The sequence below is a fragment of the Mya arenaria genome, chromosome 14 (genome assembly GCF_026914265.1).
Source record: "Mya arenaria isolate MELC-2E11 chromosome 14, ASM2691426v1".
Lineage (NCBI taxonomy): Eukaryota > Metazoa > Mollusca > Bivalvia > Myida > Myidae > Mya > Mya arenaria.
In genome coordinates this window covers 61521863-61535337 of record NC_069135.1, presented here as the reverse complement: position 1 = coordinate 61535337, position 13475 = coordinate 61521863, and the positions used below count along the sequence as shown (strand labels likewise).

The 13475-nt window shown below is 33.6% G+C and overlaps 1 protein-coding gene and 1 long non-coding RNA gene across 2 annotated transcripts in view; both read left to right on the top strand.

The window, feature by feature from the left end:
• Positions 1 to 13119, top strand: part of LOC128217891 (uncharacterized) — a 39179-nt gene extending 26060 nt beyond the window's left edge. Inside the window, exon 3 of the mRNA XM_052925329.1 lies at positions 11576 to 13119. Within this exon, the coding sequence (XP_052781289.1) occupies positions 11576 to 12435 (860 nt within the window). The 3' untranslated portion in view covers positions 12436 to 13119. The remainder of the gene's footprint in view (positions 1 to 11575) is intronic.
• On the top strand, positions 289 to 1828 carry LOC128217892 (uncharacterized). Its single transcript, XR_008258284.1, has 4 exons — positions 289 to 377; positions 847 to 943; positions 1183 to 1279; positions 1576 to 1828. It is a non-coding gene; the product is annotated as an uncharacterized LOC128217892 (long non-coding RNA).
• Positions 13120 to 13475: the final 356 nt, after the last annotated feature.

Sequence of the window (13475 nt, the reverse complement as noted above, 5' to 3'; positions counted from 1 at the left end):
ATAGATGAGAATTATTTGTTGTTAATAATACTCCAATAAGAAAAGTACCGCAGTCTTTTCTGAACCATCTACCCCACCCACCAGAACTAAGTGTCCAGGTAAACAGTCAAGCGATTTATAGCTCAAATAACAAATGTCATTCAAATAATATCACAATAATGTAATATAAATTCATTAAAATGACAAATCTAATATAAATAAATAAATTATAACAAACCTGGAATGATAATTAGTCCGCTGTTATTGTACTTCGTTATAACCCGGAAATAAACCGGAAGTCACCCTGGACCGCAAAGGATTATGGTCTATTGGAAAGTCGAAAATGTTTGTCGAAATAATGCGCCAAATAAACTGAAGTGTTGTTTCGTTTATTAAAGGTAAGTTCAAGCAAAGTTTGGGGTATAATTCAATTACATTTATAAGGATCTTTTACGCTAACATTATTGTTTAAAATAACATAGCAACATTTTAAAGTAATGAACAAATATGTTTTGTTGTAATACATTTTCGCGACAAACGTACGAAATACGTTTTTGTAGAAACACAGTTAAATGAATGTTTGTGACTAGCGTACAGCTAATACTTCATTGTTATATATTTTAACAGCTATTATATTTGTTACTTAATGTAAGTAGGCTATTTTTGTCTAAAAAAAGAATCAATTGCCATAAATGTCCGGCAGCGATGCAAAAGTGGGTGGGAAGGTCAAAAACTAAAACGTTTAAAAAGTCCTTATATAGTTTTGAGGAACGATCTTTTAGGGGAGTGAAACATCTATTATTGGCAACATGTTTTGGTGTAGTAAGTTATAGTTAAGTGTCTGAAATGTTGTTTCGTCTATTTTAGCCGGCCTAAGTGAGCTAACAAAGAAATCATCAGTCCACAAAAGAATCAACCAGGGAAGGAGAAAAACATTCAAAGCTGCAAATTGCCAAATCCATCAGTGAGTAGACTATTTTTAAAGCACATGGTAAGATTTCCATGTTGCAATGGATAAATGGGTATGAATCATGCTAGTGAAATATTGAACCTCAAAACTAAGTAGAAATTGATTTTTTTTAACATTTTAAAGTTTGGTCCTTCAATGGGCTTTTGCATCACTGCTGACCCTTGACCTTTTAAAAAACCACTATGCAAGCAAATTATGGTTTAGTGTCTGAAATGTTGTTTCGTCTATTTTAGCCGGCCTAAAGGAGCTAACAAAAAAATCATCAGTCCAGAAAAGAATCAACCAGTGAAGGAGAAAAACATTCAAAGCTGTAAATTGCCAAATCCATCAGTGAGTATATAGACTATTTTTCAATTCCCATGGTAAGATTTTCATTCTGATTTTGAAAACAATATGGTGAATGTGTGGAGTGGATTTTATTTGTAACGGACAAACACTTATAAAACTATTTTTTAAAAATAAGACTCAATAAATTTGAGCACTTTAGTTTGAACAAATACAATAATCTATCATTAATTTATATACCTGCGACATTGAAATCTTAATTCGCACTGATTTGATAACCAACTGGCCGTTAGTTATTGGAAAATATTGGCAGTACAAATAAAAAAAGAAATATATTTCAGGTTGGAAGATGGATGTCAAAGTCTCAGACAAAAGCTTCCAGAGTTAAGGAGAGAACACTTCAACAAAAACAAGCACGAGAAGAATGACTGCAAAAAAGTTTTTCGCAGATTCGTTTCCTTATCAAGTGTATTTAAGGAAAATGGACCTGTCTACAGAGACTAGATGTAAATGTCAAGGACTGCAATGAGCAATTCAATGACTCCTTTCTAATTGTGTCAAGTGTCATAAAAAATTAAAACTGTTATAAATGGACGTGTAGTAATGATGAAATTATTACCCTGTTGCGAATAACATTAACTATTCATGAACTTAGTTCATGAATGACATTTTGAAAAAATCATGTTCATGAACTGTCAAGTTCATTAACTAAGTGGGAGTTCATGAACATGATTTGTCCAAATTGTCATTCATGAATAGTTTATGTTTTTCTTTAAAAGCACACGCCAGGGGCTAGAATAAGGTTAGGTGAATAAGGGTCCTCTTATTTAAACTTCAGATAGGCTTGCACAAGCTCGCAAAGTGAATTGTAACGAGCTTATCAAGCTCGTAATATTGCTCATACAAGCTCGTAAAGCTGCCCATGACGAGCTTGTACAAGCTCGCGACGTGAAATGTAACATGCTTGTCAAGCTCGTAAAATTGCTCATACAAGCCTGTAAAGCTGCTCGTGACGAGCTTGTACGATCTTGTTTTTAAGCTTGTACTATCTTAATTTTGAGCGTGTACGAGCTTAAACGAACACGTACGAGCTGGTATTTGTTTCAATTACGGCCCATAATAGCTTAAAGCTCGGGCGCGCTTGCTCGCGAACTAGATTGGGAAGTTGATCGTACGATCCCTTGACAAGCTCGTCTTCTAGCTCGCGATTTTCATAAGGGCAGTAGGACTGCAGGAAAAACCTTGACACTACCTAGTACAGAAAAGATGCTACACTAAATATTAAAAGTTGTAAGTTTCTGGTTCTCAAGCTCTTCAAATTTGTTTAAATTATTACATATAGCTCTATATTTTTAGAATCATTCAATTTTTAAATTATTATCAAAGTGAAGAGTTTGATAAAGATTTAATTTAATACTTTCAATCAATAGCCTTTTTGATACTATAAAATCTATTACTTTAATTATTTTTCCTCCAGAAACCATTCCCTTATATTATAACAAATTGTTCAATAAGGGTATGATTAAGTAAAATCTCCTATTATAAAGAGTACCATATATATTCATAAAAGAAACACAACTTTCACTGCACTAAAAAGACAAAGCATTTGCAAAGCAAAGCAGAACATTAGGTCTCTGGCTAACTGATATATTCACTTAATCATATGACTGAAAATTTTCTTTCTAAAATTTCTTTTTCTTCAACTTTCTTTAAAAATTCTAAAATGGAAAATATGACATATATATATCTCTACTTCAAGAATAAAAAAAAAATTAAAAAAATCTTTTTCAGGTAAAGAGTATGATTTAGATTTGAATTTTAACAACTTTTTTTATGTAAAATCTATTATTTTTCATTGCCTTCATTCTTAAAGCAAACCCCTTAAATTTCCATTTCCAAAATCTCCAATTATAAAGAATTCCATATTCATTACAGAAACACTGTCTGTTTCACTATTAACTAGTCTAATAAATAAGCAAAGCAATTATTTAAACATAAATTGATATGATGATGTAATAAGAAATGCTAACAGCAATACCGGATTTTATTTACATTTAGAAATGGGATCAAAGATGAGACTTGACATTCTAAATGAATGAGAATGCTTAGAAAATGTACAGAAATATGGAAGATAGTTTTGTTTCTTTATGACACAAATTCAAAGTAATGTTCCTTTCTTGATTGGGTGGGACTAATTTAGCTCCGCCTAAAAATTGTTTTGTCATCAGATTAGGTATAACAAACAATCTGATTGGATCAAAATCCTGACCAGTATAATAAACTCTGAATGGAGGCATCCAATCAAAATCTAGTAATATTTCCATTTGTTTCCAATTGATTGCACCATCAGTGATTTACACAATCAGTGATTTATGGCCTTTTAACTTGTAATGGTCTATTGGCAAGTGCATATATGTCTTATGTTAAATCATGTTTTAAGAGCTAATTAGAATTTTAAAGTCTAAGCTATGTGACAGAAAATTAAAACCAAAATCTTTTTTTGAATTGTAGTAACTGATTCTTATGCATTTGATGAGGTCAGACATTTTAAGATATATAATATTCTGTGGATATGTGTTGATCAAGCATTTAATAACATGCCACAAAGCAGAATATTTATTAGGTCATTTTTTTTTTACTTCAGACCCTGGGGCAAGTTTGGAGAGTTGCACAGAATGCTTAAAGAACTAAAGTGTTGGGAATCAGTTCCTGTTTGCAGTGTGTGTATACCACGTGATAAATTGCGTCATAAATGCTACGTCAGAAGGCAATATTTTGATTTGAAAAAAAGACTTTAAACGAAGATAACTTTACTATTTCTTCACCATTTTAAATGAAACAAAGCGCAGTCTACGCCACCTACGGAGCCTTGCTTTCGGCCATTTACCAGAGTTTGATTGCGAGTTTAATTTCTTTAAACACTTCGACAAACCTTTTCACAATAAGGCCGTCTGACGGAGCACTGTCAAAACATGATTTTGAAAACGGGTTTGTCGAAGTGTTTGATGAAACTAATGACTTTATCAAATGTCGGTAATAAAACAAATGCGGGTCTCTTTAAGCGGCATAGACTGCCCTTTGTTTCATTTAAAATGGTGGTGTAAAAAAAAGGTATCTTTGATTTAAGTGTTCATTTTAAGGAAAATGTTGCCTTCCGACGTAGCATATATGACGTAATTTGTCACGTAGTATACACACACTGGTTTGACTATTGGTAATCGGTTCCACTCAAGTTGCTGTTTATTAAGGCCAGAGTTTTTATATCTTTAGATTTACGGGAGCGCCGTACCTAAATATTGCAAAACCCAAATAAAAATAAAATAAAATTTCCTAGTTTTATTTTTATTTTTTCCGACGAACGTTGCTCCAATGTAACGAAGAAAATAAAATTAGTGTTCTATAACCAATATCTCAGAAGCAACTGGTGTACTAATTGTCATTCATTATCGGTATTTTTACTTCAATAATACGTAAACCAGTCGCAAATACGCGGGGAAACAGAAAAGGTACCCGTAACCATAACAACGTCCTGTCAAAAGTGAAAGTAGCGAGTCAATGTCAGCTATATAGAAAGGTTTTACTACCAAGACGTTTAGATGTTTATGTTACTTTATTTAAATCAAACCGTCGATAACTTAAGGCGTGTATATTGTGATTTTTTGTAGATCAAGTATGTTGTTCGCGATTCGTGGAATAGATTGCACAACATCCGGTCAAAATAAGGAGACAGAAATTCGTGGGTTGTGTTTGTCAATAAAAAAGTCGTTGGCTCACGTTGTTATATTAAAAGGGATGAATTGGATTACAGCGCAAATATTCAAAGCTTCTGACAAACACAAACTGCAAAATGATATCGTGTTCATCATAGTCAAAATGGATATTTATTTCTGAATTTGACTCTGAGGAGCATTAAACACTGCCTCACGGTCACATATTTGAAGCGAAAAACACAAGGTATCTTCTTACGTTCGTAGTTGTCAATTTGTTTAATAATTAATTATAATTTAAATCGTTATAAAATACTGAAAATGAGCTAATAATAACATTGTGTTTGTTTCTGGCAAGACAGAAAACATTGGAACATAAGATAATATTTGGCAGTCAGTGCAAGAAGTCAAACTGATCAGTTGCTCATGTGTCAAAGGGCATCCCAATAGCTGGAATTCGAATGATATTGTTCAGGATCAATTCTAAAATCAGTTTTTAACCAGTTATTTTGAAATATATTACACTTGTCAAGTTTATTTTAATGCTCCCGAATTTTCTTTGGTAAAGTATATAAAATTAATGTAGTTCACAGATATTGACTGTCTATGCTTCCGTAAGCCCTGTCAAACTTTGAAGTGAATACGTATATCCATCAAGGCTTAGACTTTATTTGGTAATATTTTCTATATGAAAACCACATTACGGTAAATGGTCACGGTGCTATATGTTAAAGACATAAAAAACATTTGACCTCCTTTCCGTGTCTTAAACTTTGTTCAATGTTTGATCACTTCACTATTAAAAGGAAATGCTTATATTGTGGGCAAAAGGTTAGAAATGGGCAGGCCATTTTAACTTCTTTATTACACTGACATGTTTCATAAAATCTATGGGTTGATAATATATGCATCACATGTATGCATAGATGCATTTGAACAAATATCTACTTAACAATTATGCACTAATCAATTGTAACCACAGCCCCCCGCCCCGGTCCGTGGTATACCGGGGATAGCCGGGGAAATGGGCCATGTTTTTACCTCCCAGGTGGCCCCGCAGTGCCGGGTGAATCCGGTGGTTTTGTCTTCGCGCAAAATATAGCGGGGAATGGGCCTTACGTAGGGTCCCTGAGGTGCGGGGGCATTTGGCAGGGATTTTACCCTCAGTTTGTTCCTGCAGGACATGGATTTTACCCGGAGTTGGCTGGACCTGGGGTGCCGTGGTTACAATTGACTGGTGCAATAATTTCAATAAGTGCTTGAACTGTGTTAAGGTAAATATTTTCAGTCTTTAAAAGGATCTTTAATTATGCTTTTGAAACTTTATGGTGGTCTTTCACCCTTTGTTCAGCCTATGAAAAAGCTGACACAAGTAAGGTGTGTTTTGTCTTCATGATATAAGAAGATTTAAAAAATAAAAAAAATCGAAGAAAAATCCATTTTATTTTTATTTATTTCTCCTTCGGGACATTTTATGCATTTTATTTTAATTTTTATTTCCTCCTCCTTACCCAACTTTTTGAAAAATCTCCCGTAAATCTAATGATAAAAAAAACTGGCCTAATAGAAGAATTTTTTTTTGACAATACCTGGTACCATACTTGTAATTTTATTCTTGTACAAAAACTCATCATCCTTTACTCTACTTATGTCTAGTTATTGTATTTTATGGAATTATTTTTACCACCTGTACAATATAATTTGGGAAAAAAAGGTTGACATTGGGAAAAATACAAAATCAGGCTTAAATATCTAATTTAGATTTTAATGGCAAAATATATCATCGAAATTAGAGTTCAGGATGAACAAGCCTGAATTATTACTCTATTGCTTGGCATATTTTTGCCCTGCTATATTAAATTCAGAATTAGAACAAGCCCGGATGACATAATTTTCACCAGAGCAGGGTTGTGGGCTTGTGCTAATTCGATATACTACATGATTTTTATGCATATATTATTTTGTTAATTTATAGTAAGTCTTGTCAAGATTTTTTATTCATTAATGTTATGAAATCTCCACTTATCAATTTTGGAAAACATAAAATATGGTGAAAACTGGACAAGTTTTCTGTAGGGAAGAAGGCAGTAAGACAGTAAATTTCACCAAAAAAACACACTATTAATGTTGTTGTTGCTTTAGCCATATTGTTAATGATTACAACCAAACAAAGTTGACAAGATGAAAGAAGAAAAACTGATTTCAGGAACATACCAGTTATTTTTTCATTATAATTGATCATCAGAACATCACTAATTACTAATTAGTATAGTCTATCTATATCATTATTAAAAAAAAGAACATGGAAATTATATTGATATAGTATATGAAACATATTACTTAAACTTAATGAAATCTCAAAACACTGAAGTATAAGCAATAGTGTTGTGCCAATGATCAGTTATAATCGACAATTGATCGGAAAGGCCTTCATCGGCGACAATCGATAGTGAAATTTGAACAATCGATTATAGAAACAAGAGACGTAACCACTACCGACTACCAGTTAAAAGATTGTCTTGAAAATATATTTTGTTTCTGGTCAATACATGTTAATGTTGAAATGTTCATGTGGTACTATGTTGTGTTATCTAGTCATATTATCATATCAGTAGCTCACTACAGTACCTTATTACAAATTTTCTTTGTAATTTAACTGCAAAAGGATTGGTTCTCAACATCACACTTTTGTGGTTTTAAAATGTTATTGTTTACTTCTTATATCATGTAAGAATTTAGTTTTCTCAGTTTTCTGAAAGAAAATGTTCTTGTAAAACATACAGAATATTCAACTGCTTGTTTTACTTGTTACTGACTGATTATCAAAACGAAATTGATATTTTTCTTTGTGTTTACTTTACACATGTATTCAATACCGTACACAAAATTTAGAGCCTGCGGTCTCATGATCTGTAATAGTAACTTGTAAACACTAAAGTATAGTTGCATTCTGAATAAATAATGTAATTTATACAAATAAATGTACAAATAATATTGTAAGGGAACATTTTTTCTTAAACTGGTTCATGTAGTTTATAAATCAATATGCCTTATATATGATGACCAAAGATAGTTAAATAATGATTAAAGCGATTGATAATCGATCATTGATTGTTTTCATAAACCGATTATCTATAGTAATATTTCAGTCTGATTCCCAACACTAATAAGCAATAAAAACAGTCAATTGTATATATAATTTATATATCAACATCTACAGATACTTAGCCATAAGTTTTCAATTTTGGATAAAATTAACAAAATTAGAATTGCGTACCTTCCTGTGCACATCTGTTTAATGAAATGAATAAATTTCCTTTATCATTAAGTAAAACAGTTTTTAAAATAACAATTGAAGGATTAAAATTTTGAGCTACTAATTGCATTACCATAGATCTACTCAAATTTTGACACTTTTTAAAGAATAACCAATAATAATTTCCAAATCTTCAAATGTAAAAGATCTACAGCATTCTTCCAAAATGGAAATATTTCATACTTGACGGAGTTCTTATTGAAAAATTGTCCCGAGGTAAAATGGTATTATTAAAAGTTTTTAAGGTGGGGGGGATTATTTTTTCTGGAGGGGGGGTCGTTGCCGGGTCCGGACCGATTGAGGTTCCAAAGTTTTAGAAGCCCTGATTAAAACATGTGCTTAACAATATTCCCAAATAATTTGGTACAGTATGACAAAAAAATAAGCTCATGATTGTGACGAATCATTGTTTCTATGTCTGCATAAGCTCACGATTGTGACGAATCACTGTTTCTATGTCTGCAATCAATTTTTTGAAAAAAAGGTAAAAAAAGTGTTATTGTTTATCCTTCAAACTAAATTCAATTGACACAAGTCTATTGCTAACTATTGCACCAGTCAATTGTAACCATGGCCTCCCCAGGTTCGGGGAATATTGGGGATTTTCGGTCCAGCCAACCCCGGCTTTAAAAAGCTACAATAATTAGCGATCAGGGATACTTTTTTTTATTATTTTGACATTTGTTATTAAAGTAAACCTGGGAGGAAAAGTGCGCCCCGTGTGGGGCTCGAACCCACGACCGCCGGAACACTAGCACGGCGCTCTAACCAACTGGGCTACCCGGGCGGCTGGTTCTAACCGACACTAACTACATTATGTATCCCTGTCTCGTGTCTGCCATAGTCTAAAAATCGTCAAAAGACTCGTTGAAGGCCATTTAGGTGGACTAACGCCTGCTTAAATTCCTTCCTTGCAGGGATGAACTGATGGTAAAATGTCCTCGCACCAAAGGGAACCTAGGTTACGCCCATTCCCGGGGAAATTTTGAGGGGAAAAAGCAGACAAAGCTTTGCGGAGTAATGTCACTATGTGGGGGGGGGGGGGGGCGCATACCTGTGCGTGATAAAAAATAACAAACAATTCTTATCATTTAAACCATCATGAAAACAAAAGGCATTAAGACTTACCATACAGTTGTCTTCAATAAGTCCATAGCCCAAAATTTTATGATTGTCCATTTCAATCCATTTTTTAGACGAATGTTCGTCTGAGGTCACCGGAGTAGGTCCTACTTGATTTGATGCTAAACCGGTTTAAGAAAATGTTCGTCTCCTACGCAGTAACCTCCCCTATTGTACAGTAGCAAATATAAATTCCATCACAAAATCTTCGCCTAACTCTCATAAATGTGATTTAAAAATATGTTAATATTTAATCAACGTGTTTAACGATCTAGCATTCATCTTTAAAACATTATTATAGTATCTTTATCCTCCATTCACAAACACGTGGACATGATAAGAAAAGTATATGCGTATATTTGATAAACGAACAAAAACATGCAAACAGGTAGTAGGATGAAACAATATGAACAATATCATTCCTAATGCTTAGAACGTATACTTGATCAAAGATAATGACATTCAAGACATGAGTTTTTAAACTACATGAATTGCGTGAAGGGCTATACACTTTTGCAAAAAAATACCCCTTGCAATAGTATTTGGATATATTTACTTCTTATTTATCAATGTAAAGCTATCATTCAGTTACGGCAGGTGTTCAATGTAACTGAGCACAATTTAAGAGTGTAAACGAATTTCGTCACTGCTTTTAGCTACAGCTCCTAAACCCTGACAATAAGTGAACCGAGAAAATGGCTCCTTTTCAAAGAATCATTTGAAATGGATGAATTCTGAAACAAAGAATGATTGTTGAGCTTATTTTTTACAAAGTATTAAGTCAATACACAATATTAGAGAACATTTATAAATAATATCACTGACATAACAAATAATTGTTTAACCTATAATATGTTCGTGATAGTGCTATCATACATTCAGTATATGTACCCATTTGATAAGGCAAGAAAAATAACATACCGTGAGTGATGGAAACGAAATAATAAAAAGAAGCCACTTTTGCATAGGATAAAAGATACACATCGAAAGGTTTTTTCTTTAATTGGAGTGATCAAATTAAGTTTGTCACTAAGTCAACATAGTTTAATGTACCTACTGACAATATAAGATGGTGTTCTCTAACCTATTCGATTAAAAGAAAGACACAAATTGAGCCCACCAGGAAATGAAAATCAGTAAGTTATTCTTTTTAAAAGTATTTAATATTTTCGAGCATCTAGGACCACAAGGCTTAAGAAAAGGATAAATAATTCGCAAATCTGACGCAGTTGTATATGAGATCACTTTTTTAGATTGCACACAACGTCACAAGTGAAAACACCGATGTAATACTCGAAATCAGGTAACATCTTGCAATGTTATTTTCTTGAATAATCTACAATATTAAATTAATGAGCAATAATATCATGACATGTATATATCCCAACTTTATTTCTCCCCAGCAGATGTTATACAGTGGAAGTCTCCAACTGGTGATTCCTCCAACTTCTGTGATCACCAACTTCTGTGATCTCCAATTGGTGGCTTTTATCAATAGAAATTGACTGTGGAATTCTCCAATTGGAACTTTCCCCAATTGGAGAGCCGTTTTTACAAAACCATAATTTTTGATTATTTATTAGATTTTAATTATGTTTATGAATCTAGTATTACAGACATACATAGAAATGTAATTTTCTGTTCCAAATTGTAATATTTGATTTTTTCAAATTGCTGATTTTTTCCCCCGTTTCGTCTCATATGGAAAATTCTCCAATTGGAGTTTGCCAAAACCCCGCGGGGGACCTAAAATCCAATTGGTGGCCAACGGGAGAAATCAATTTTGGAATTAAAATTTTCATATTTCTTAAAACTTTTTTTTTAATTTTACTTAAAATATTTGTTATTTAATGGGCAAACTTTCTATGTGTCGCTTTTGAAGTTGATATCTAAGATAATAAAAAAACTAAGTTTGCAAGTAAACCGGATTTGCAAACTTATACCGGATGCTGTTCATGTACAATTTACTTAGTTCAGATTTGAAATCAATCCAAGAATATTTATTTTTTATGAAGCTTCAAATATCTCTTTGTGTATATGCCCATGCTATATTTTTTATATTGTTTCATACACAAAGATACCTGCGTTTACTTAGAACATATCTTAGTCTGCTAAATGTTAAATAACAGTGAAGCGGACAAAAATAAATACAATTACAAGTTGTTGTTCATTAAAAGTTTTATTTCGATATTACAGCCTTAAACCAGAGCCGTACAGACCTAAGCCAGTCCCAGTTTAGGAAGCTGCCTGACATCCCAGTAAAGGCATTAACTGACACCAATAACTGCTGCCTGAGCAGTGTAGTCCTTCTGCCAGGTGACAGGCTCATACTGGCTGATTGGTATAATTGCTCAATCAAGCTGGTGGACACCCTTACCAACAGGGTGGTGTCCAAGGTGAATCTGCCAGGTGATCCATGGGACCTGTGTCTACTGCCCGGGAACAGGGCAGCCATCACTCTGCCGGGGTTAAAAAAGATACAGTTCTTATCTACCCAAGGAAATGTCACGCAACAGGATGTTGTTAAAGTAGATGGAGAATGTCGTGGAATAGATTTCTGTGATGACAATCTGATAGTGTCCTTTACCAACCCAGGCAAGGTTGTGTTGATGGACATGAAGGGAAAGGTGAAGAAGAGTGTGTACAAAGACAGCAGTGGAAAACCTTTGTTTAAGTCAACCTGGTATCTGACAGTGACCAGAGAGAGCCAGACTCCTCCAGTCATATATGTCTCAAACATGCTTACCAACACCATAACCAAGCTGAGCATCTCACTAGAGGTGCTCAAGTCATACCAAGACCCGATACTGAGATCACCATGTGGTCTAACAGCCGTGGGGGATAACCAGCTGCTCGTGTGTGGGAGGAACAGTGACAACATCCTGTTACTGGACACGCCCACCGGCAAGATAACCCAACTGTTGGGGAAGGAAGAGGGGATAGAGAGTCCATGCAGTGTGGCTTACTGTCCACTGAAGAAGATGTTGTTTGTCACCTGTAGTCAAGATGGCAGACCTGATTCGGATAATTTCGTAAAAGTTTTAAACTTAGTATAGATCATGTCAGTCAGTTAATATGAGTGAAATTTGTATCAGGTGTGAAGTAATTGTAATGTTCAAGCATCATTCTAATGTATACTATCATACTGACAATACGCATATACAATGCTTTATTTCACATACCGCGCGATTCAATTACTGTCAAAGTATTTGACTGAATCTTGACTTTTAAATAATGTTGAATTCTTACAGTTTTCATTAGTGTCAAGTCGTGTAGTAATGTGTTATAAGATATACGAGTATGAGAATGTGTATTATTAATTGAAATGTTAGTAGCTGATTGTGTATGAAATATACCAACAAGTTGGTTTCTTACTTGTGAATGTTTAATCAAACAATGTAATTGTGTAATAGAATGATTCAAAATATAGATTATAGAGTTATAGACACGATGTGTCATTTTTCAATCAGTTTGTGTTTAGTTAATATGTTGTTTATAATGTGTTTATTTTGAAATTAAACATACATGTACGTGTCCTTATATATGTATATTGAGTGAATAATTCTATAGACATTGACCTAAGTGTGTATTGTTTCCAAAAATATGGATTAAATTGTTTGAACAGACATTGACCATGGTTAAAATAGTTTCCTCATATATTAATTGAATGATTAAACAGACATTGACCAATGTGCAACTTGATTCCTCAAATATTTATTGAATAAATTATCCAAACATTGGGTGTACTAGATGCAACTAATGTCAAAAAAGGGTTTAAATGGACTCGCTCATGTTTTTGGGAAAAAACAATTTTCCCAAGTAATGCATCTGAACTGAGTTATCGTATCATTAATTTACTGTTTGAAACCTTAATTACAGCAAAAGATACAATTAAAGTACAGTCAAATCCCGTTGGCTCGAACTCGATTGGCTCGAATTCCTTGTTAGCGCAAACTGATGTAAACGACCGATTTCATTATTCTGAAAGAAAGCATTACCGCTTGGCTCGAATTTTTCGAGGTATTTTCGACGGTCCCTGGGGGTTCGAGCCAACGGGGTTCGACTGTATAAAAATAAATTCTGGTCTTATTTGACA